Below are 20,485 nucleotides of genomic sequence, written 5' to 3' on the forward strand. Positions count from 1 at the left end.
TAGGATTAGGGAGGGAAGGGGCAAGAGTTTTAAAACTTTTTTTATTTAAACAATTGATTGTTTGTCAGTTTGACAGCCCTTTTATGTAAGGCTCTCCCCCACTCCCCATTCAAATGTGGAGTATTTAATTAAACTAGACTATTAATTGTGATATTTTAAAAACAAATAAAGCACCTTCAGCCTCAGAGTTTATTCAGCAAAAAGGAAGCACCCTCAAATTTCAAATGACCACTTTAACAATATTTATGCACTGGCATGTACACAACTTCTAATGAAGTCAGTGAAGGATTTGTATAAAAATAACTGAACATAAAAGGTACATCTATTTGACAATCACAACAATGATTTTCTTACTACATCCAAAAGTAATTCCCAGCACTAGCATGCTGGTTTAGAAAACAAAACTAATCCAATAAAAACTGTGGCAACCTATTACTGTGTAAGAAAACAGTGCTTAACACAGTGGTTGAGCCTAAATTAGTGCATGTGTAGAGGAAAGTTAATATCTATAAGGCGAAATGGGACAATTTAAAATAATTTGACACATCTACTGATGTGTGTTAAGGACAATTTATCAGACTATTAGAAGGCAAACTGTCTAAATACAAAGCTAAAGGTAAATGCTTAAAATCATTTTAGTCCTGTTAGGTATCCCTCCCTCGCAAGTCGAAAATAAAGTTCTACAACACAAAGATCTGTAAGAATGTGACCCCCCAACAAAGTGCTATAAGCTACACACACAGTATGAGGAAATCTACGCCACCAGAATCTGTTATGATTGATTACATCTGCTCAACCTGCTCCCAAGTGCTATAAATCTTTTGATTCAGCTCCATGATAGCAGCCCTCATACCTTGTCACTAACCCTGCCCAAATCTCTTCAGTTTCATCAACCTTCCTGAGGAAAACAGTCCCTTCTTGATGCCCTATCAGCTACAGCAACTCTTGCAGTCTCTTATGAGTCCTCTACCTGTTCTTTTTCAGGCTGGTATAACTCCAGTCCCACACTTATGAGAGTCCCTGACCTGGCTGACCCTTCCCAGTGCTGCACCCTTCTTGATCTTCCTCAAAAGACTTCCAACTTCTGGTCTTCTTTTCTTCTTCCCTGAGATGAGGTTTGCCTGGGTGTGACTGTCCTCCCAATCCATTCTTGGAAATGGCCTTTAATTTTCTCTGTGTTAACTGCAGCTGAATTCATTGCAACAAAGCCAGCTTCTTGGCTCTTGCACCATGGCTATTGCTTATTTCTCCATTAATATAGTGTGCTCTACCACCTTTTTATTCCAATTACAATTTTTAGAAATCATGCTTTTTAAATCAGTTGTGACCATGTTTCCCTCCTGTATAAATACAGAATGTTTGCCTGATATTTATAATTACTTCTCCATCATGTTACTTTTTTAAATGTTTCTTGTTTGTGAGATAGTGGAAAAAATAGAGCAGTCCTTAGGGAAGTCACAATATATAAGCGGAACAGCCAAGAGCAAAACCAATGGTTTCATGTACCCAACAGAAGAAGGGCATATTACTGGAATGTTGTCACTATAATGAATAGAATAATAATTTATCTTTTCTCACCTCCAGACTTCTTATCCCATTCCAGGAGCCATTTCAAGCTGCAGTCACAGGACCAGGGATTCCCATGAAGGTAAAGATTCTCCAGGAGTGGCATTCCTTGAAACATCCCTGCAGGCAGTGTCCTAATAATATTTTCAGACAGATAGAGGTGTTTTACTGTTGACAGTCTGAAATAATCAAGGAATGAAAATGTTGAAAATGTGTTGGGATGAAGCTGCTGGAGTAAGTTTCCTTCCAAATGGAGCAATCTCAGAGAAGTTAACCCATTAAAAGCATTCGGGTGGATGAATTCAATTCTGTTGTGGTCCATGTGCAGTCTCATTAAGCTTGAAAGTCCTTGGAGAGTTTGGCCTGTTAGAACTTTCAGCTTGTTGTAGCTAATTTTGAATACCTAAAAAAGAAATACCTAATAGTGAAACAGAGAGCAGAGTAACAGAATAACATCAGCCATTAATGGACATTATTACTCATGATATTATTATAATTCAAAATCTTTCAAAATATTTGGAACAAAAATGGATAACCTGTTGGACAATAAACAAAGCATTAAAGAAACCAACTTATTTCAGTCTTTTATCATTGTGTAATTTGTAATTTATTATATTTAGAAACACCTTAGTATTACCTGTAGAGTCATGAGATCTTTTAAAGCCCCATTGGGTATAGTTTGGATGTCATTTCCATGAATCATGAGCAATTCCAGTTTTGTAAGTCCTGCAAATGAGTTTTCAGATATGGACTGTATGCTATTAAACCTGGGGGAAAAAACACAACATATTCAATTATATTTCATGCATGACAGTCTCTCATGGATTGCTAAGGCTAAATTAATAGAACTTGACTTTCTAGGAAACATTGGATGCATCCTAAAATGTGCAGGTAAAGGACCAAATGTTTCAGTAAACATTTTTATAAGGCCATGTGTACTTAGCCCATATTTACATTATGTTTTTTTAACTCAATTTGTGCGAGTTTAGCCATAATTTAAAGTAAAAGGAAATGGGAGTTTAAATTCTAAGAGATGTCAGTTAGTATATTTTTCCATGGAGTTCTCATTATGGGAATGGTATTAGTTAATGGCATGTTGCCAATCTATGATAGTATGGAGATTGGCAAACTACTGCAGTGTTGCCAATAGCAGGGTTGCCAACAAAGCAACTAACAATAAATGAATGAAGCTTTGTGAAGAGGACTATTTGAAAATAGACATTTGCCAAGCAGTTCCTGAATCGGAAAACCACAGTTACTAGCTCAGCTGCTTGCCCTGCTGTTACCAGGTGTTACTGGATATTTTACTACTGACATAAAATCCAGATTCTGCAACTGGAAGATGAGTATTATTTGAGCTTTCTTTTGAGGAGTAAGGGAGACAGAATTTGCTATTTGAAAACAACTCATTTCAGCTTTTTGAACTGACATGTCAGGTTCCATTTGCCAACTTGGGTCCTTAAATTAGGATGCCCAATTCTGCATTTGGGCACCCAAAAGGCAGGAATATCCAGTGCTGACCTGAGCACCGGGAACTCTAAATTAGACACCCAAGTTTTAAAATTGGATTTTTCATGCTTTCTAATGCTGTAATGCATTATTTTTCAGGAAAAGCAGAATATCAGGAGCATGGAGGAGATACATTTAGATACTGAGTTGTATGGTCTTGATAAATTTGCTAAAGATTTCAGGTTTCAGAGTGGTAGCCATTTTAGTTTGTATCAACAAAAAGAACGAGGAGTACTTGTGGCACCCTAGAGACTAACACATTTATTTGCCCAAATAAATCTGTTAGTCTCTAAGGTCCACAAGTACTCCTCGTTCTTTTTCTAAAGATTTCAGGCTTTTTTAAAAAGACATTTTTAGTCCTTTTATAGGTGGCAAAAGATCTGTTTTGTACCTTCTATTTCTTGATTTCAAAATCATCCATTTCCATTTGGAAAATAATGTTTTCTTCCTAAATCTATTGTTTTCATGATACTTATCAAGAAAACTTTCCAGTCTGAAAACAAATGCAACAGCAAACATGCATAATAATACTTTACTCCAGAGCACAAACACTATTTGCACTAATGAAAAGCTAACTTTAAAGCACAGCAAAGACCACTGTAATGCTACCATCATTAAATAAGTCACTTTTATATGAAAAACTCATCTGCTGGGTTAATGTTTTCAAAAGCGACTAAATGGATTATAAACCTACGTCCCATTTTCAGCAGTGATTTAGGGCTTGACTTTTAAAGGTGTTTAGGTGCCTAAAGATGCAGATAGGTGCGTATGTGGGATTTTCAAAAGCACCTAAAGAAACTGAGGTGCCTAACTGCCACTGAAATCAATGTCCAGATTAAAAATATGACTCAAGTACCTAAAATGCTTTTGAAAATGGATCTTTGGCCTCATAACTCACATAAGTGGTTTTGAAAAAATGTATTCTTGATCTACAGAGCCAAATTTTCAACCAGGAGTGCCTGAGTGTTGCTCACAAAAAGTGTGTTCACAAATAGCTAATAATGCAAGAGAAACACATTCTGTGAGCATAAAACAAATAACTGCTTACACAAATGTATATTTGTATACCCAAGTACCCTTTTGCTTAACTATTTTGTGCTTGTACATATGTACTCTGCATGTGCAATTCACTGTTTTAATGGGTGCACTGTCTGCAAGCTCAATTTCATGGCCAATGGTGAAAAATTTAGCTCAGTGTGCTTTTAACAGTTTTTAATAGAAAATGCCATTACAATAAGCAGATAGATATTATATTATTACGATGATGATGATTATTAATAAACATTTATCTAGCAACAGGGTTTTACATGGAAGTTTATAGAAATAAAAAGACATGATCCTTGCTCTGGAGAACTTAAAATCTAAATTGGACAAACACAGGAAATACTGAGAAGGAAGGAGAAGGAAAGGGATGAGAATTGAACAAATACAGAGATTGGGACTATATGTTGTGCATGCATCTTGAAAGTCCACACAATTGCATTTGAGAATAAGGCCTGGTCTACAATACAGATTATTCTAAACCAAAACGTACCTCCCACTGATGTAACTCACCTACTATACCAATTGAATTGGGTTGATATAGTTAGGTTGACACAGTGTCAGTGTAGACACTGTGTTGCTTACATTGACTGCTGCTGCCTTTCAGAAGCCATCCCACAATGCTCCACACTGACAGTTAAATTGGAAGGTCATTCTGGGCATAAGAAAAAGGTAGAAAGTCATGAGAGAAAAAGGAAAAGTATCAAGGTGAGAAGAGTTGACAGAGCACAGATCACATTGTGGGGAGTAGGTAGAGACAAAGGTGAGATATAGATTGAGTCAGACTCATGTGGCACCTTGAAAATAAGAATTAGGTGTTCAGAGTTGATGCAAAAGTGTGTGAGTGAGTGAGAGAGGCCATGGAGGGAAGCAGTAGAAACAGGAGCAATGTAGTCAGAGTAGTGGAAAAAATGTTTATTTGCAGGATATTGGACAGGTTGAAGAGGGAGAAATAATCAGAAAGGCTGGAAAGAAGGAAGTTACTACAGATTATGGAAGATCTAAGGGGTTTAGGAAGTTCATTAAGGAGTTCTGTCATAAACATACAGCTAAGGGTAGCATAAAATCCCTCCTTTACCTGTAAAGGGTTAAGAAGCTCAGATAACCTGGTTGGCACCTGACCAAAAGGACCAATAAGGGGAGAAGATACTTTCAAATCTGTGGGGGACGGGAGGGAGGTTTTTCTTTGTGTTCTCACGGAGCCAGAAAGGGACCGGGGCAGGAAAAACCATCTCTTAAAACCCTGCCTGAAATAAGGTCTAGGATTACAAAAATTGTAAGTATAGCAAGAGAACACATTAGTTTATCTTTTGTTTTAGCTTGTGAATTTTCCCTGTGCTAAGAGGGAGGTTTATCCCTGTTTTTGTAACTTTAAAGTTTGGCTAGAGGGGAATCCTCTGTGTTTTGAATCTGTTTACCCCGTAAAGTCACCTTCCATCCTGATTTTACAGAGGTGCTTCTTTTACTTTTTTCTTTATAATAAAGTTCTGTTTTTAAGAATCTGATTGGGGTTTTAAGTGTCCTAAGAACACAAGAGTCTGGTCTGTTTTCATCTGGTTTACCTATTTGGTTGGTAGATTATTCTCAAGCCTTCCCAGGAAAGGGGGTGAAGGGGCTTGGGAGGATATTTGAGGGAAACAGGAACTCCAAGTGGTCCTTTTCCTGAATCTTTGCCTAACTCACTTGGTGGTGGCAGCAGTACCAATCCAAGGACAAGGAAGGATTTGTGCCTTGGGGAATTTTTAACCTAAGCTAGTAGAAATAAGCTTAGGGGGTCTTTCATGCGGGTCCCCACATCTGTACCCTAGAGTTCAGAGTGGGGAGGGAACCCTGACAGGTCCCCAGCAACAGTCCAACCTTCAGTGTCACTATGACTGTAACTGTAGAAATTCTGCCAAATCCTCCTTGCCTTTATTTGGAGCAAGGAAACTTGCCATTAGTGACACTGAGAAAAGAAGAAAAGAAATATTTTATGTCTGCACAACTAGATTTGATTTATATTATTCTTGTTGAGTGCAGTAAACCTGAGTAAGATTATGAGATAATTTTCTCTCTGTAGCTAGTGTGAGAGGTAAAGAACATCTACATAGGAATATGGCTCTACATTTCCACTGCTTCTAAAGTACAAAATAATAGTAATAATAAGACAGACAAGAAAGAACAAAAAAGGAGTGAAATTACATGGGAAAAGGAGAGGAGAGACAGAGAGAATGGCAGGGTTAGACACAGACAGAAGAGGAGAAAGACAGACGTGGAAAGAGGGGAAGTTCATATTTACCTTAAATATGCACATAGTCATTCTCAACTTGGAATGAATATCTAGGAGTCTAAATCAAAGAAATTAAAGGGAGGTGGAAAATACTGTAATTGAGAGGTGACATATATGTGGCTGACCTTTTTCTATTCTAAATGAATACATACCATCAGATGGAAAGAACAGCAAGCTGAAACTAAAATAAATATTCTGTTTGGAGGGAGACAGGTGTTGGATCATATTAAAGAAGTTCTGTATTAAAATCACAAATGAGTTTGATTCCCCAGAGTTTCAATTCCAGGGTATTACTAATGAAGAGGTCTCTTGGGTTTTGGTACTGTTTCTCTCCCTCTCTGTGTGAAACTTGCAAGCTGCTAATTGTGTTAGTACATTCTAAGACAGAGTCTGTTCTCAAAGCAATTCACAGAGAGAGACTCAAAGCAATACTCTATAACAACAGAAACAGCACCCAGAGACTCCCTGCCCTTTTGTTGTATTAACCATTGTGATTAAAATAGAGATAGAGGATGTATGTGGATGGATGCTTGGTGTGGATAATAACTGAATGATCAGGGAGGTGCCAGCCTAAGAATCCAGTGTCCATCGGCTGAAGAAGGCGTCAAGTGGAAATAACCAGAGGACCCCCCGGAGGGCAGACTGGAATCCACCCAACAGCCTCAAGAATGGGAGAACCAAAGAACAAGATAACATCTTGGAGCCGTCAGGAATGTGCTATCTGCTGATTGATTCAGCAACAGCATGATGAAGCAATTCCCATAGACTGGCATAGGAAGAAATTCCTATAAAAATAGACTCTAAAAAGTGAGAATTTTGGGGTCTGATTCTGCAAACCAACTTCCAGGAGCATCAGATGAGCATCTGGCAAGGCCCTGCTCCCTCCTCATGTCCAGGCCACCTGGCCAGTGACTTGGCATGAGCAACTCTAAGGCTGGTAACTATGATAACAACCTTGCAGAACCTGTGTGTGTGGGTATGTGTGTGTGTGTGTGTTTGTATGAATGAATGTGAGAATAAATATGAGATTGAATGGAATGTTATAGCTATAACTAACTGCTTACTATGATTCTTTCTGTATTCACAATAAATGTGGTATTTTGCCTTTTTCCCTTTAATAAGATCCTGCTGGTTTTTTACTTTAATGGTACAACACAGGCACACCAGAATAAATGGAGTTACTGGGCCTCGTTCTCCAATCCCTTATGTAATTTTTACACCATTGTATTTCAGAGTTAAATGTCATAAACCCAACATAACAGGTGCAGAATCAGGATCATAATTCATTTTTTTAAAAAAATATGTAGTCAGATTCACTGGTGTCAAACTTATAATGCCAAACCACAGTAAACCCCTCTAAATCATCAGGTTCAGTTGGGTTTATGACTACTTTGCTTCACCAGAGCAGCACAAAACAATCAAACCCTGTAGGTCAATGTGGCCCATTTTATGAGCTCCTATACATGGTGGAAAGACATACTTAAAGAATCCTCTTCGCAGGGAATAATTCAGCCATCAGAAAGATTAGAACCCTTTAGCTGATTCATGTACCTCTTTCACAATTCAGTAAGCAGTTTAGGAAACAATGAACATGATTCTCTAGTACTCTTTGATCAATTTCTGCTGCTTCAGTAGCACAAACAGTCATAACTCTGACTTAAATGTCTCCCAGAGGATTGTCTTTGTGCATAGGAACCCTCGGGTGGTAAAAGGCAGCTGTACCAACTCCTCTCAAACGGTAGGAAATAAGAAGTTATTATCCACTGACTGGATATGGCTACCAGAGCTTTGGTATATCTACAACCATTATCAAATATCTGCCCCCTTGATTGTCACTTGGTCAAGATGCTGGTGAATATTGGTATAACTCTGTTATCTACAATAGAGTTACACAAAATTATATTAGCTGAGCATCTGGTTTATAATGTTTAGCACTTTACGTCATTCATTTAAATCAGTCTCTCTAGCCTCATAATCATTTTTGTTGCTCTTCTCTGAATAAGTTTTCGTTTTCTGATGTACTCAGAAATGTACACAGTACTTCAGGCATGGTCTCACCTGTGCCATGTAGAAAAAGGTGAGGGCCTCACTGATCCATGCTATGACACTTTTGTGCATGTAGCCAAAAAGCACATTGGCTGTTTTTTGCCATCATGTTGTACAGTATCTTCATATCCAATGTGCTGCCCACTTTGATTCTTAGGTCTTATTTATACTACCGTATTCCAGTTATTAACCTCCCTATGACTATTTGTTCCCCTGTTTCTAACCTACATTGGGGAAATCCAACTCCCATTAAGACTAGAACTGGTCAAAAAAAATTGATGGAACAGTTTTCTATTGGAAAATGCTACTTTGTCAAACTCTAAAGGTTTTGTGGAAACACAATGAAATTTTTGAATGAAAAATTTCTAAGCCATGTTTCTGAATCAAAATATTTTGGAATTTCTGTTCCCTGAAATATTTCAAGATTTTGACCTTTAATCCCAATTTAGGATGAAAACAAATTTTGAAATGTCAGAATTTCTGACAGCATGGAAATTCTGTTTTCTGACCTGCTCAGCTGAGACTGAAAAAATCTTTCCACTGACTTCAGTTAATCTGGATCAAGTTCAAGACCTCTGTCTCAATTTTCTGTCCTCACTAGCATTTGCAGCAAATCCCAATTTTATAGTATCTGAAAATATAATTAACTCATAGTTTAGCCCTCCTTCCAGGTCAGATTAATAGAAATGCGAAGTAAAAGACAGCCAAGCACTGATGCTTGGAACCCTAGGTATGTTTGCAGTTATGTTAAACCTTACAGTTACTTTACCTTTAGCAACAAATATTTGCTGCAGAAGAAACATATCAGAGACAGTTTCATTCTACGAGTCATAAAATATACACAAATTCTGAAATCCTCCTATTTTTACTGCATTAGAGCAATGCAAGAGAAAAGCATGCAAGTTGAAAGAATACAGCTGTAGTTTCAAATACTGTCTGTACCATGACTTAAAGTAATCAGCTATTTTTAAGATAAAATTCTTCATTGCACTACAGTGATTTCTATTTGTTACTTTAGGTGTCTGAGGGAATGAAGGGGAGAGGGGAGGAAATGTAGCAGCAAAATACTTGATCCTATAGGTAAAACTTCTAATGAAACAAAGGAGAATTGTGCCTGTACAAAGGCTGCAGGATATGGATGCAAGAAATGAAGGAACTGATCTTACTCCTGCTAACTTCACTGAGAGAAGGGGATGGGGCTCTAAAAGAAAAAGAATAGGTAGACCAATCACAGTTCTCAGTTCTGGAGAACTGATTTACACTCCATTCAGTCCCACCTTAGTCACAGCTATAAATCACAGAACAGGCTATAGGGTCTTATTTTAATTACTATTTGTTAAGGGCCAATGATGTGCTCATGGCTATACAAGTAAAAGCGTGGGTGGAGGGGAGGGAGAGGAGAGATGTATTACATCTAAAAGACAGAAACAGAGATAAGACAAAAACTGGGAAACCAAGAAATAGTGCTGGCTTGTATGTCTTTAAAATACATGGCGTGAAATCCTGATCCCACTGAAGTCAAAGAGAGTTTTGCCATTAATTTAAATAGGGCCAGGATTTTACCCATGCATCCTGCCTCTCACTCTTCTCATCTAAAAATGAAGAGGTTTTAAATGAGGTGAGGGTATAGGCCTGGAGCTTTGGGATTAGACCACATATGTAGGGCTTGTCTACATAGGCATTTTAAACAAGATCTAATCAAATTAATCTGTTTTGAAAGCATTTGCCTACATAAGATGCAACCCATCAGTGCACACTAACTCTGCGTTTATCGGGAACTCTGGAGTCCTCCTACAAAGTGGTTGACTTTGAATGTAATTAGTTCTGTCTTTTGTTTGTGTTCACACAATTGCTGTGCACCACTTTTTGCATATTGCCAACAGCTATTCTACAGTGCTTTGTAGGTCCACTGTTACTGTTCTTTCCATTTACTTGTGTGCTCTCCCAGCCTTGGTGTCAAGTTTCCAGGACGACCCTTCCCTTCCCTCCTTTAAAAGGTGGTGCAGAGGCAGATTTTGCCCATTTGCTCGTGGATCCTATGTGATACAATCACAATAGCATGTCAGAAGCCCCACAACATGCATTGCACAGCTGCCTGGAGCCATGCTGAGCCCCTGGATCTCATCGCCTTCTGGGGAGAAGCATCAATTTGGGAAGCTCTTGTGGCCACAGGAATAAGGACCTTTTTGTGGACATTGCAAAGCATATCTCTGTGAGGGATCATGACCAGTGCCAGATAAAGAACAAGCAGCTCAGGAGAAACTACACTTAAAGGAGGGATAAAAAGAGACATCTGGCAGGAGACATGTAACCTGTGCATTTTTTTGATGAACTGGAGAGGATTCTACACAGTGACAGCACAACCCATCCCAGAACTATTTGAGCTTGCTTCCTGCACTCCCTACCCTCTCAGTCTAGGATGGCTGGCTCAGCCCATCAGGGGATGAGCAGGAGAGGAGCTGCCCTCTATGTGGCAGGATCTTTGGGGGATTCAGGAACCTGAGGATGGTCAGATGGAAAGCTAGCCTAAGTCCTGCCCTGCTACAGTGGACCCTGATTCCTGCCCTGTATCAACTGATCCTGAGTCCCCACCAGAAACCCAGGCTGGGACCAAAGAGTCAGATCCCCCAGAGGGAATTTCAGCATGTAAGTACCTATCTTTACAATTTATTATTGATTATTGGTGGTGAATGTGAGCTAGGAGCCCCCTGCCTTCCTCCTACCCCCTTCTTTTACTGATTCAAAATGGTGCCTGTCAGCATGGCACAGTCACAAAATGTTCCCCATCCCCCACCTGCCTCTACCCCTCAGCAGATTTGACTACCAAAAGCATTCATTGTGCAAAAATTCAACTGTTTATTGAGACAGGGTTTACAGGAAAAGAAATGTGGTTAGTTTTCATAGTTTCCATGAGGTATGAGGGCAGATTGCATACCCAGTCAAGGCACAAACAATACTGATCCCTGATGAGGTACAAATGTCTTTTACCCTGCTGTCTAGCTGGCAATCATTGCAGGACCCTATTTAATTTTCTCTGCACTTTCCCCTTGTCTTCAGGGCAGATGTAGCAGAACTTAAGACTGAGAAATCGCTCCATTTTGTTTAGCACATTATAAGAAATAGCCAAACACCCATGACCCCGGGTATAGCTTGCAAGCCCCTTCCACTCCTGCAGAGCTTCTGGGGGAACAATCCTGGTGAATAACTTCACGGCAAATTACACACCAGCAACATCTGCTTTTCTGAGTAAGACCATTCTCAACTGCCTAGTCGCCTGCCTCAGCATAGTCAGCGACAGGAGGGACAGCCTCAAGGGGATGTAGAGGGGATTACTATCCAGCACCACTCCCCTGCATGCCTCTTTTTACTTTGTCTCTGATGCCACAGAAGCATTCCAGCGCACCAACAAAACTGCAAAAACAAACCTGTAACATAGCTCAAACCACCCAGCCTGACCCCTACCAGCAGATGAATGCAACTACAGTAGACTGAAATCCAAATGCACTCTATGTTCTCTGAGCTTCCCCAAAGAGTGGAGGTAAAGTCACATGTACATACTTTTTAAAAAAAGAAGAAGATCATAACTTGCCTGGGATACAAGCAACTGTTTTTTTCCTTCCTGCTCCCGTAGCCACTGCACCTGCAACAGCCAGACCACCAATGACAGGGTCTGTACTGCTGACAGACTGGCCAGCCTGGGGGGAGGAGAAGGGAGGGAAGGAAGACTCTGAATGAGACATTTGCAGAACACATGGCAGAGTGAAAGGAAAATTAGGCTGGCTCAGAAGTGGAGGCTGTACACAAGGACCCAATGGGACAAATACATGCAGCTTTCCTAGGAGAGCCTGGCAGTAGCCAAGGACAGTGCCACAGTTGCCAGGGAAAGAGTGGCTGTGGCCAAAAACAGCATCACTATGGCGAAGAAGAGCATGGAAAAAGACAGAAGTGCAGAGGCAACTCATGGACGCTGTCCTGAGCCAGAATGCCCTCCTGCAAAACATGGTCATGCTAGGCCTCAGTCCCATAATTTGTGACTCAGCCATGTCCTTCTGCCCCTGGGCAATGCTGGCTATGGGGACCAGCAGCAACTCCTAACCTCTGAATCCCATCAGCAGTACTCCAAGCGGCTCCCATAAACCTTAGATTCAGCCTTTGGGCACCAAACCCACTTCACCTGAACTCTGGCTCTTTTGAACCCCGAGCACTCAACCCACAACTGATGAGGACAAGAAGAGCCAGAAACAAAGCGTATACATGTGCCTAACTTTATGCCCTTCACAAAACTGTAGCACTTTGAGTTTTGTTTATACTGCTGCAGTAATTAAAGGTTTGTATATAGCTGGTTATTTATGAAGTTTGGTAAATTAAATGTTTTTCCAGATACAAAGATATTATTATTCCGTTGTTTTCATTAAAACTTAACTATTGTTGTTTATTGTTATTTCATACTAAAACTGCTTACAATAAATCCAAGACTCTTGATTGCATTTAACACAAAAAATCCTTTAAATAAAGCTGAAATAATTCATAGGATTTTACAAGAGCACATAGGAATGTGGCACTTCAACCACCCACCCACAATCTGCATCCCCACACCCTCCATGGGCTAACATGTTCAGGCAGGAGGCTCAATATATGAACAATAGGCATCCCTGACAGCATGCCCCCAGCACGTTTGTGGAACTCTGTGGAACTCCCTGAGGTCTGCTCAAACCACAAAGCAAGTTTCCACGCCTCAGCCTCCCACCCATCAGTAAAGCTTCCTCTCTTGCTCTCATAAATATTGTGCAAAACACAACATGCTGTTAGAATGTTTTTTTCTGCTGTTTCCAACCTATTCCATAAACAGTCCTATCCGTCTTTCAAACAGCCAGATGCACACTCAACTACCATTCTGCAGTGAATAACCCGACAAACCTCCACACCGTTAATGGCCACCAAGCTCCTGGGACAAACAGTCCTTTCTCCATAGTTTAAACAGTACTGAGTTCTGAAAGACCTTAGTATCATGGACCCTCTCTGCAATTTTGTCTGAAGCCTGCCGCAGTGGTCCACCAGTCCTTGGAGCACTATGAAGAAATACCCCTTTCTGTTTGTACATTCTGTGCTCTGGAGGGTGGGGAATGATAGGCATATGAGTTCCATCAATTGCCCCAATACACTTTGGGAACCCCATGCATGCAAAGCCATCAATAATTTCCTGAGTGTTACTCAGTTTCATGACCTAATTAGACAGTACCTTATCAAAGCCATATGAGACCTTTAGGAGAATGGCCCCAACAGCTGATCTTCCTATGCCCAATTGGATGGCTACAGAGCAAGAACCTTCTGGGGTGGTCAGCTTCCAGATGGCAATAGTGACCCATTTTATATGTATGTTGCTGAATATACTGTTGATATACTGTTGCTGAATCTCTGGAGTCAGGTCTCTACAGATCTCCAAAAAGGTAGCTCTCCCCATTTTGAAGTTCTCTAGCTATTGCTGGTCATCCTGGCTCTGCAGAACGATTCTCTTGCACCAATCCATGCTGGTTTCCCGAGCCCAGAGACAGCACTGATTGATGTGTAGGTGATCCAGAACCAGGCCTCTTGTTCCAACAGCTTGGCGTCTTCCTGTTCTTCCTCCTCCCTCCTGATGCCAGAGAAGCTGCTGCTACTGCTATCAAATATTGTCCTGGTCCTGCAGCTCATTGATATGACAGACAAAGTCTAATGCCGAATTTGTCCAGCTCTGAGAGCTGTAATACAGCCCAAGCAGCCTGCGCATATTCACATGTCACCATAGCAGCACAGAGCATTGTTGGGGCCATATGGCTAACAGGAATTTGAAAATGGCACAAATCAGCCCAGAAAGGAAGCACAGGGTAGAGACACTGGAAACGTGACTTTTTTTTAAAAAAAAGAACTGAACCTATCTGACATCTCCAAATTCACAGCAAATATAATCCCAGAATGCAAGCTGCTCAGCAGTGGAGTAAAGGACCATGGGATATCCTTGGAGAACACTACACCCTCAGCTGGCAGCAAACTGCAGCTGTGTGTTCACTGATGTGAAATGAAAATGGAGCAGGCATTGTGTGTGCATGCTATTGGTGAAACTTGTGTACTGTGAGTTACCTGACCCGTATCAAAAAGCTTCAGATTAAACCCCTGTGTAGACACAACATTAGTGTTTTCATCCTAGTTCCCATCTATGCACAACAAAAAGCCTGCACACCATTGTCACTGAAAAACAGTAGTCCAGATAATCAGCTGGTCTAAATCAGCACAGCTATGCTAATTTCTGAAGGTCAGCTGAGGATTTGGCCCAAAAATCATAATTAATAACTAGAGCTGTGCTAATAACAGATTTTGCAGTTCACTGGCAATTCTTACTATTGAAAAAAATAGTTTCAAGTTTAATTTAAGGTTTTGTTTCAACAAAATCAAAACATGTCATTTTAATTTTGACCATTTTAACATGTTTTTATTGGATTTTTAAAAAATAAACTTAAAGAACTTTTTCAATGAAAATTACCGGTAATTTCAAGCTGAAAAAATCGAACCATTTTGTTCTGAAAATATCAAAACTAAATGTTTTGATTGTTTTACCGTTTTTTCCCCGATTGAAATAAATTGGCAAAAGTGACGGAAATTCACAAAATGAATTGGTGTAGCTGAATTTTCATTTTTCGCTGAAAATGTTTTAGCCAAAAACTTTCACCTAATTCTAAAAACAACAGCAATACACTTAGCATCATGATTTCAAATATGTGACTAAGACAGTTCAAAGATTAGTAGAACAAGATTACTGTAAATAAGGACTAAGACAGAACTGTTTATAAAAGCTTGAGTAATGATTGTCTTTACTATGTCTGGCTCATGAGAACTAAGTTCATTCACAAAATAAAGGGTAAACCAACCAAACAATAGAGAATCTCTCTCCTCCCTGTGGTAAAACCTGAAAGAGGGGCCTAAACCTGAACTCCTACTAAACCATTCTGACTGGGAGGTAAGATTTTCCCCCACCTAGTGCAGAATGGGCCATTTGTCTGGGGAAAGAAAGCTGGGAGTGCTGCCATGGAGATGTCCAATTCTCTATTCCTTTTCCATATTAGGAGGTGAACCCCCCATATTGATGGTGCCCTCCATGAGCAGATCTTTAGGGCAAGACCTCCACACAGTTGTTATAGGTAGAACTAGTAATGATGTCTACAGGTAAGGTTGCTTAAAAATTTCCATCTAAAATGCTGTTCACATGCTTGCCAGACTTTAACTGTTTGGGCTGAAATTTTCCATGTCAGATGTTTGCCTCAGACTGAATTATTTTGTAAATTTTCAGTGGAAAAAATAATCAGTGAAATCATGTAATTAAAGATTGTCTAATAATGCATATGCACAAGGGGGGAAATTAACCTTTCACAGGCAACCTTAAGTCTGGCACTTCCTAAATTTTAAGTGCTTGACTTTGCAACCATATTATTCTTTTAGCATAGATTTTTGGATATAATTTTATTTAATAATGACTCCTGTGAATGTTCAATAATTTTTGCATTTTCCAACCAAAGATTCACCAAAAGTTTTAGGGCCAACTGGAGCAGTGCACACATGGCAGGACAGAATTCAACCTCTCTTCATTTCAGCTTGTTTGGCTACAGCTTTGAGACAACAACTCAAATGACTCCCTGGGGTACCATATCTGTTTAATGTAATTTAAGATTTATTTCCCATTTATTTGTGCATAAAATTTATTTTCTAAATGGGGCCCATTAAAAATTATAGTAATAGCAGATGGTCTGACATAATCACAGACCCGATCTGGGCCAACTCTATAGCCTTTTGCACCACTGGAGCAATGAAAAGGAGTAATAATGCTGTCCTAACTAGGCATCCCCTCTGTACTGTGGGAGTTATACATTATTCTGTGAGCAGTCCCATTGATTTCAGAATGGGCAGTGGAAAGACTAAACAAGCTACGAAACTATAATAGGATGCAGTATAAAAATAGGTCCTCTTCTAAAATGAATATTATTTGATGTACAGAATTAGTCTAAGATGGGAAGAGATCCTTTTTTTCCAACTTCAGTAGAGCAATTATATCAACATCCAAACTATCACTCATAAATTATAGACTTTTTCCGGTTTCTAGTATTGTTCTAAAGTTATTGTGCAAAACAGTTTACTACCAGTGCAGTTATCAATTTCCTATTGGGTGCAATATTTCTCTAAAATACGTCTTATTCCAGACATTCCTAATAAAATATAATCTCAGGTAAAATACTCATTTGTATAGACTTTAAAACATTGAATTTGTCTTACCAATGTTCATAAAATGCTATTAAAATATGTGTATAGCATTTAATAATAATTCCCATCACAATAAGTTTTGTTTGAAAAAAATGGGAACCGAACTTGGAAAATTAGGCTTGACCAAAACTTCCCTGTTACCAGTGACTCTGATGTCATTTTGAACTCAAGCAGTTATCAATAATCATCCACAATTGCAATTCTTCTCAGCAAGGATACATAACACTTTCATCTTGCAGCATGTGTGCTGAGCTATATAGGATTATACACAGAAAATGTAAAACACTTCAGTAAAATTGCAATACAAACCCCAAATTGATTCTTTCCACATGTTTAGAGATTCTTGCTGGCACTGCTGCCAAGGATCGAAATGTGCAGTGAACTTCAGTGGGAACGTAACAGGCACATGGGCGTGGACATGCAAAAGCGATTTGTGGAAGCCCCAGAGACACAATCAGCACCACGGATAGTGCCCCAAAATTTGCCCTCTTTCGCATCTTGTCAGTTGTCTTCATTTCGTTGTATCTGTTTTATTTGTAAAAGAAAATGTTTTTATCTTTGTAAACACACTTGTAGAGCATGATCACTTAAATGATGGCTTCTGTAGGAGCTACTTTTCTTTAGGCTTCCTGACTAAGCTATAGAATAGAGAAAATGTAAATAAAGAAAACTTTGTACAAATCTATTTCTATGCAATCTGATAGGCAATTTAGGCAAAAGTCTGTGAAATATGGTGCAAAAAGAGCTTTTCTTTCAAGCTATTCTTTGCTATTTCAAAATCAACTTTTCCCCTCATTTCTATTTTACCATAATTATACTAATTTTCTGTTTCTCTGTGGTAAAATATTGTATACTTTTGGTTTACACATATAACTTTTATGGGAGAAGGCATTCTCTAGTAGCTTAGGGCAGAGAACTAGGAGTCATTATATCTGGACTGTCATACTTTACCTCTCACTTGTTGTCTGATGTTGGTATGCAACATCATTTAAGCCAAAACTTTCAATGGGAGCTATGGATAATCAGGACTTCTAAAACCAAGCCACTTATTTAGAGGCCTAAACATGGAAGCTTAAGGAGGAAGCTTAAGCTCCCAAGTGTGAAAAGTTTGGCCTTAACATCTATAAAATTTAAGCCAACATTTTTAAAACTTGGACTTCAGAAGTTAAGCTGTTAAATTCATATTAAGGCACCTCAGTAACGATCCACTTTTTACAAAGCTGCTCAGAACCTGCAGCTGTCATTGACTTTGAGGACTGAGCACTTTAGAAAACCAGATAATTTACTTGGGTGACTAATTATGGCTTGAAGAGACTAGCTTCAAGCAAACAAGTTGAAAAATTTAGTTCTAATTGTTAGACCTTTATGAAGATCTTTGAGTTCCTCAGATGAAAAGTGCCACATAAAGGCAACTTATTATTAATTTTGTTGTTATTGTTGTACAACCCAGTGTAACAATGAAGGACACTCATCCAAGTCTATGGTGGCTTGTGGATTTCAGCTATATTAAAAACTCATCCAGTATTGCCTACATCAAGATATTACCCTTAGTATAAAAGTCAAATTTCTTAAATCTCCAAACAATACGACTGCCATTTTCCTACCAACATCATATGCAAACCATTATAATTCAAAGAAGAGACCCATCAATCTGAAGAGGTTTCTCAAATGTCTGTGGTCAAGTTAATAAGACAGTTATTATTCTCAACAAAAACACTACATAACATGTGTAAGAACTATGCACTTATTCAGGTATTCTCTTAAGTGAAAGTTGTCATGTTAAAATACCTTACACATTTCATTTTCTTTTGAAGAGTACTAAACCTCCATTTTCTTTCATATAATTCTTGCAGGAGTCAAGCAGAAGTTACAACAACAGGAGGACTTGCTAAGCAAGGTCAAGAATTAAACTTCTAAGTGGGAAATTATAGATTGCATTTTTTTCTCCATTTAAGAAAATAAAATGAATAACAATCATGCAAAATGCTCACAAATTGAAACTGTTAAATTTGGAAAAATATTCACCTAATATTTACTAACTTGCAAGAAAATTTATTCCCCTTTCAGTGCAGTACAAAAATCCCTCTCTTTTTAAGCATTCTAAATATTATTTAGCCCAATAACACAAAAACATTTGAAATTTTTGAAAAGAGATAAATCAGAGTCTTCATAATATATTTTATCAATAGAAAGGGATCAGTTTGTTAAATTTAGGGAACTCAAGGAAATGTCCTACAAGAGGCACTGCTCGTTTGGCAAGATCTCTTTGGAGGCCTTGATAGATACGTCAAGATGTAGATTTGGGACAGAAAGGACAAAACCACCACCACCACCAACAAAAAGGAGAACCTAAGGCCCAGATCTCCATGGGGTATTTAAACACCTAAGTCCCATTAAGAGTCTAAATAACTTTAAGTTACTAAAAGCAAAAAGTTTAAACTGATATAGGATTCATTTCTTTAAGAGGAGTTACATTTACTGTAACCTCAGTTTCATGATTCATTTCTGATGTTTTCATCATTAACCACAATTTCTGTAACTAATAATGATATTTAACTTTTCAGTTATTCCCCAAACATTCATTGAATCTTACAACACTCCTGTTAACTAGAGAAGCATTCTTCTCATTTTGCAGATGATTAGCTGACTTCTCCAACATCACAGAATAAGTCAGTGAGAGAGTAAATAATGGAACCCGAGGAGTTCTGACTTCTAGTCCCCAGCAGTAATCACTAGACCAGTGTTTCTCAGACTGTGGAAGAGCCCAAACCCCTGTAGAGGCAGGTGTAAATAAGGAGCAATTACCTTTTTCTCTCCACAAGGAGCTGCTGCCACATACCATGAGAGAAAACAGAAGGACTGGAAACACAAGTGAGTGTGGTGTTGCCAGCCACCACTAGTTGTCATTAATCATAGAATATCAGGGTTGGAAGGGATCTCAGGAGGTCATCCTCAAAGCAGGACCAATCCTCAACTAAATCATCCCAGCCAGGGCTTTGTCAAGCCTGACCTTAAAAACATCTAAGGAAGGAGATTCTACCACCTCCCTAGCTAGCCCATACCAGTGCTTCACCTCCCGCCTAGTGAAAAAGTTGTTCCTAATATCCAACCTAAACCTCCCCCACTGCAACTTGAGACCATTACTTCTTGTTCTGCCATCTGGTTTCACTGAGAACAGTCTAGATCCATCCTCTTTGGAAACCCCTTTCAGGGAAATTGAGAATTTCCCTGAAATGGGAATCTGAGAATGGGAGCAGAGAGAATAGAACCAGGTAGGTTTGCCAGCATGTCAAGTGGACCAAGGAATGAGGCAGGTGGCCATTATGTGTAGGGAAGGAGGCAATCAAATAGCTAGGAATTGTGTGCAGGGGAACAGGCTACTGAGCAGTATATTTAGGGGAGCTGGGAACCAGGCAGCTGAGTGAGCAGTGTATGCAGGACAGAAGGGAACTGGACAGCATGGGCACAGGAGAAGAGAATCAGGGGGCAACACACATATTCACAGGAGGGGGCTGCATGGGTGTGTTGCAGATGGAAGAAGGATTGAGACTGCACATACAGAGGGAGAGAAGAATCAAACACCTATAGAGTTCACCTATAGAGAAGCACATACCAGGAAAACAGAGAGACAGAACATGTGGGAGGGGAGTGGAAATCAACAACAACAACAACAACAAAAAAGTGTGATTTCCACCCCCCAAAAAGAGGACAAGGCATTGTCACAATCAACACAATTAAATATGCAGTTGCCACAGGAACATTGCACGA

The 20,485-nt window shown here is 39.3% G+C and overlaps 1 protein-coding gene across 1 annotated transcript in view; it reads right to left on the minus strand.

Moving 5' to 3' along the window:
* Positions 1 to 20,485, minus strand: part of MXRA5 (matrix remodeling associated 5) — a 36,197-nt gene that overhangs the window by 14,300 nt on the left and 1,412 nt on the right. The window contains exons 2-4 of the mRNA XM_084632354.1: positions 17,027 to 17,242; positions 2,204 to 2,333; positions 1,579 to 1,969 (exon numbers count right to left, since the gene is read on the minus strand). Of these exons, the coding sequence (XP_084488480.1) occupies positions 1,579 to 1,969; positions 2,204 to 2,333; positions 17,027 to 17,232 (727 nt within the window). The 5' untranslated portion in view covers positions 17,233 to 17,242. The remainder of the gene's footprint in view (positions 1 to 1,578; positions 1,970 to 2,203; positions 2,334 to 17,026; positions 17,243 to 20,485) is intronic.

The sequence above is a fragment of the Lepidochelys olivacea genome (genome assembly GCF_965140295.1).
Source record: "Lepidochelys olivacea isolate rLepOli2 genome assembly, chromosome: 1".
Lineage (NCBI taxonomy): Eukaryota > Metazoa > Chordata > Testudines > Cheloniidae > Lepidochelys > Lepidochelys olivacea.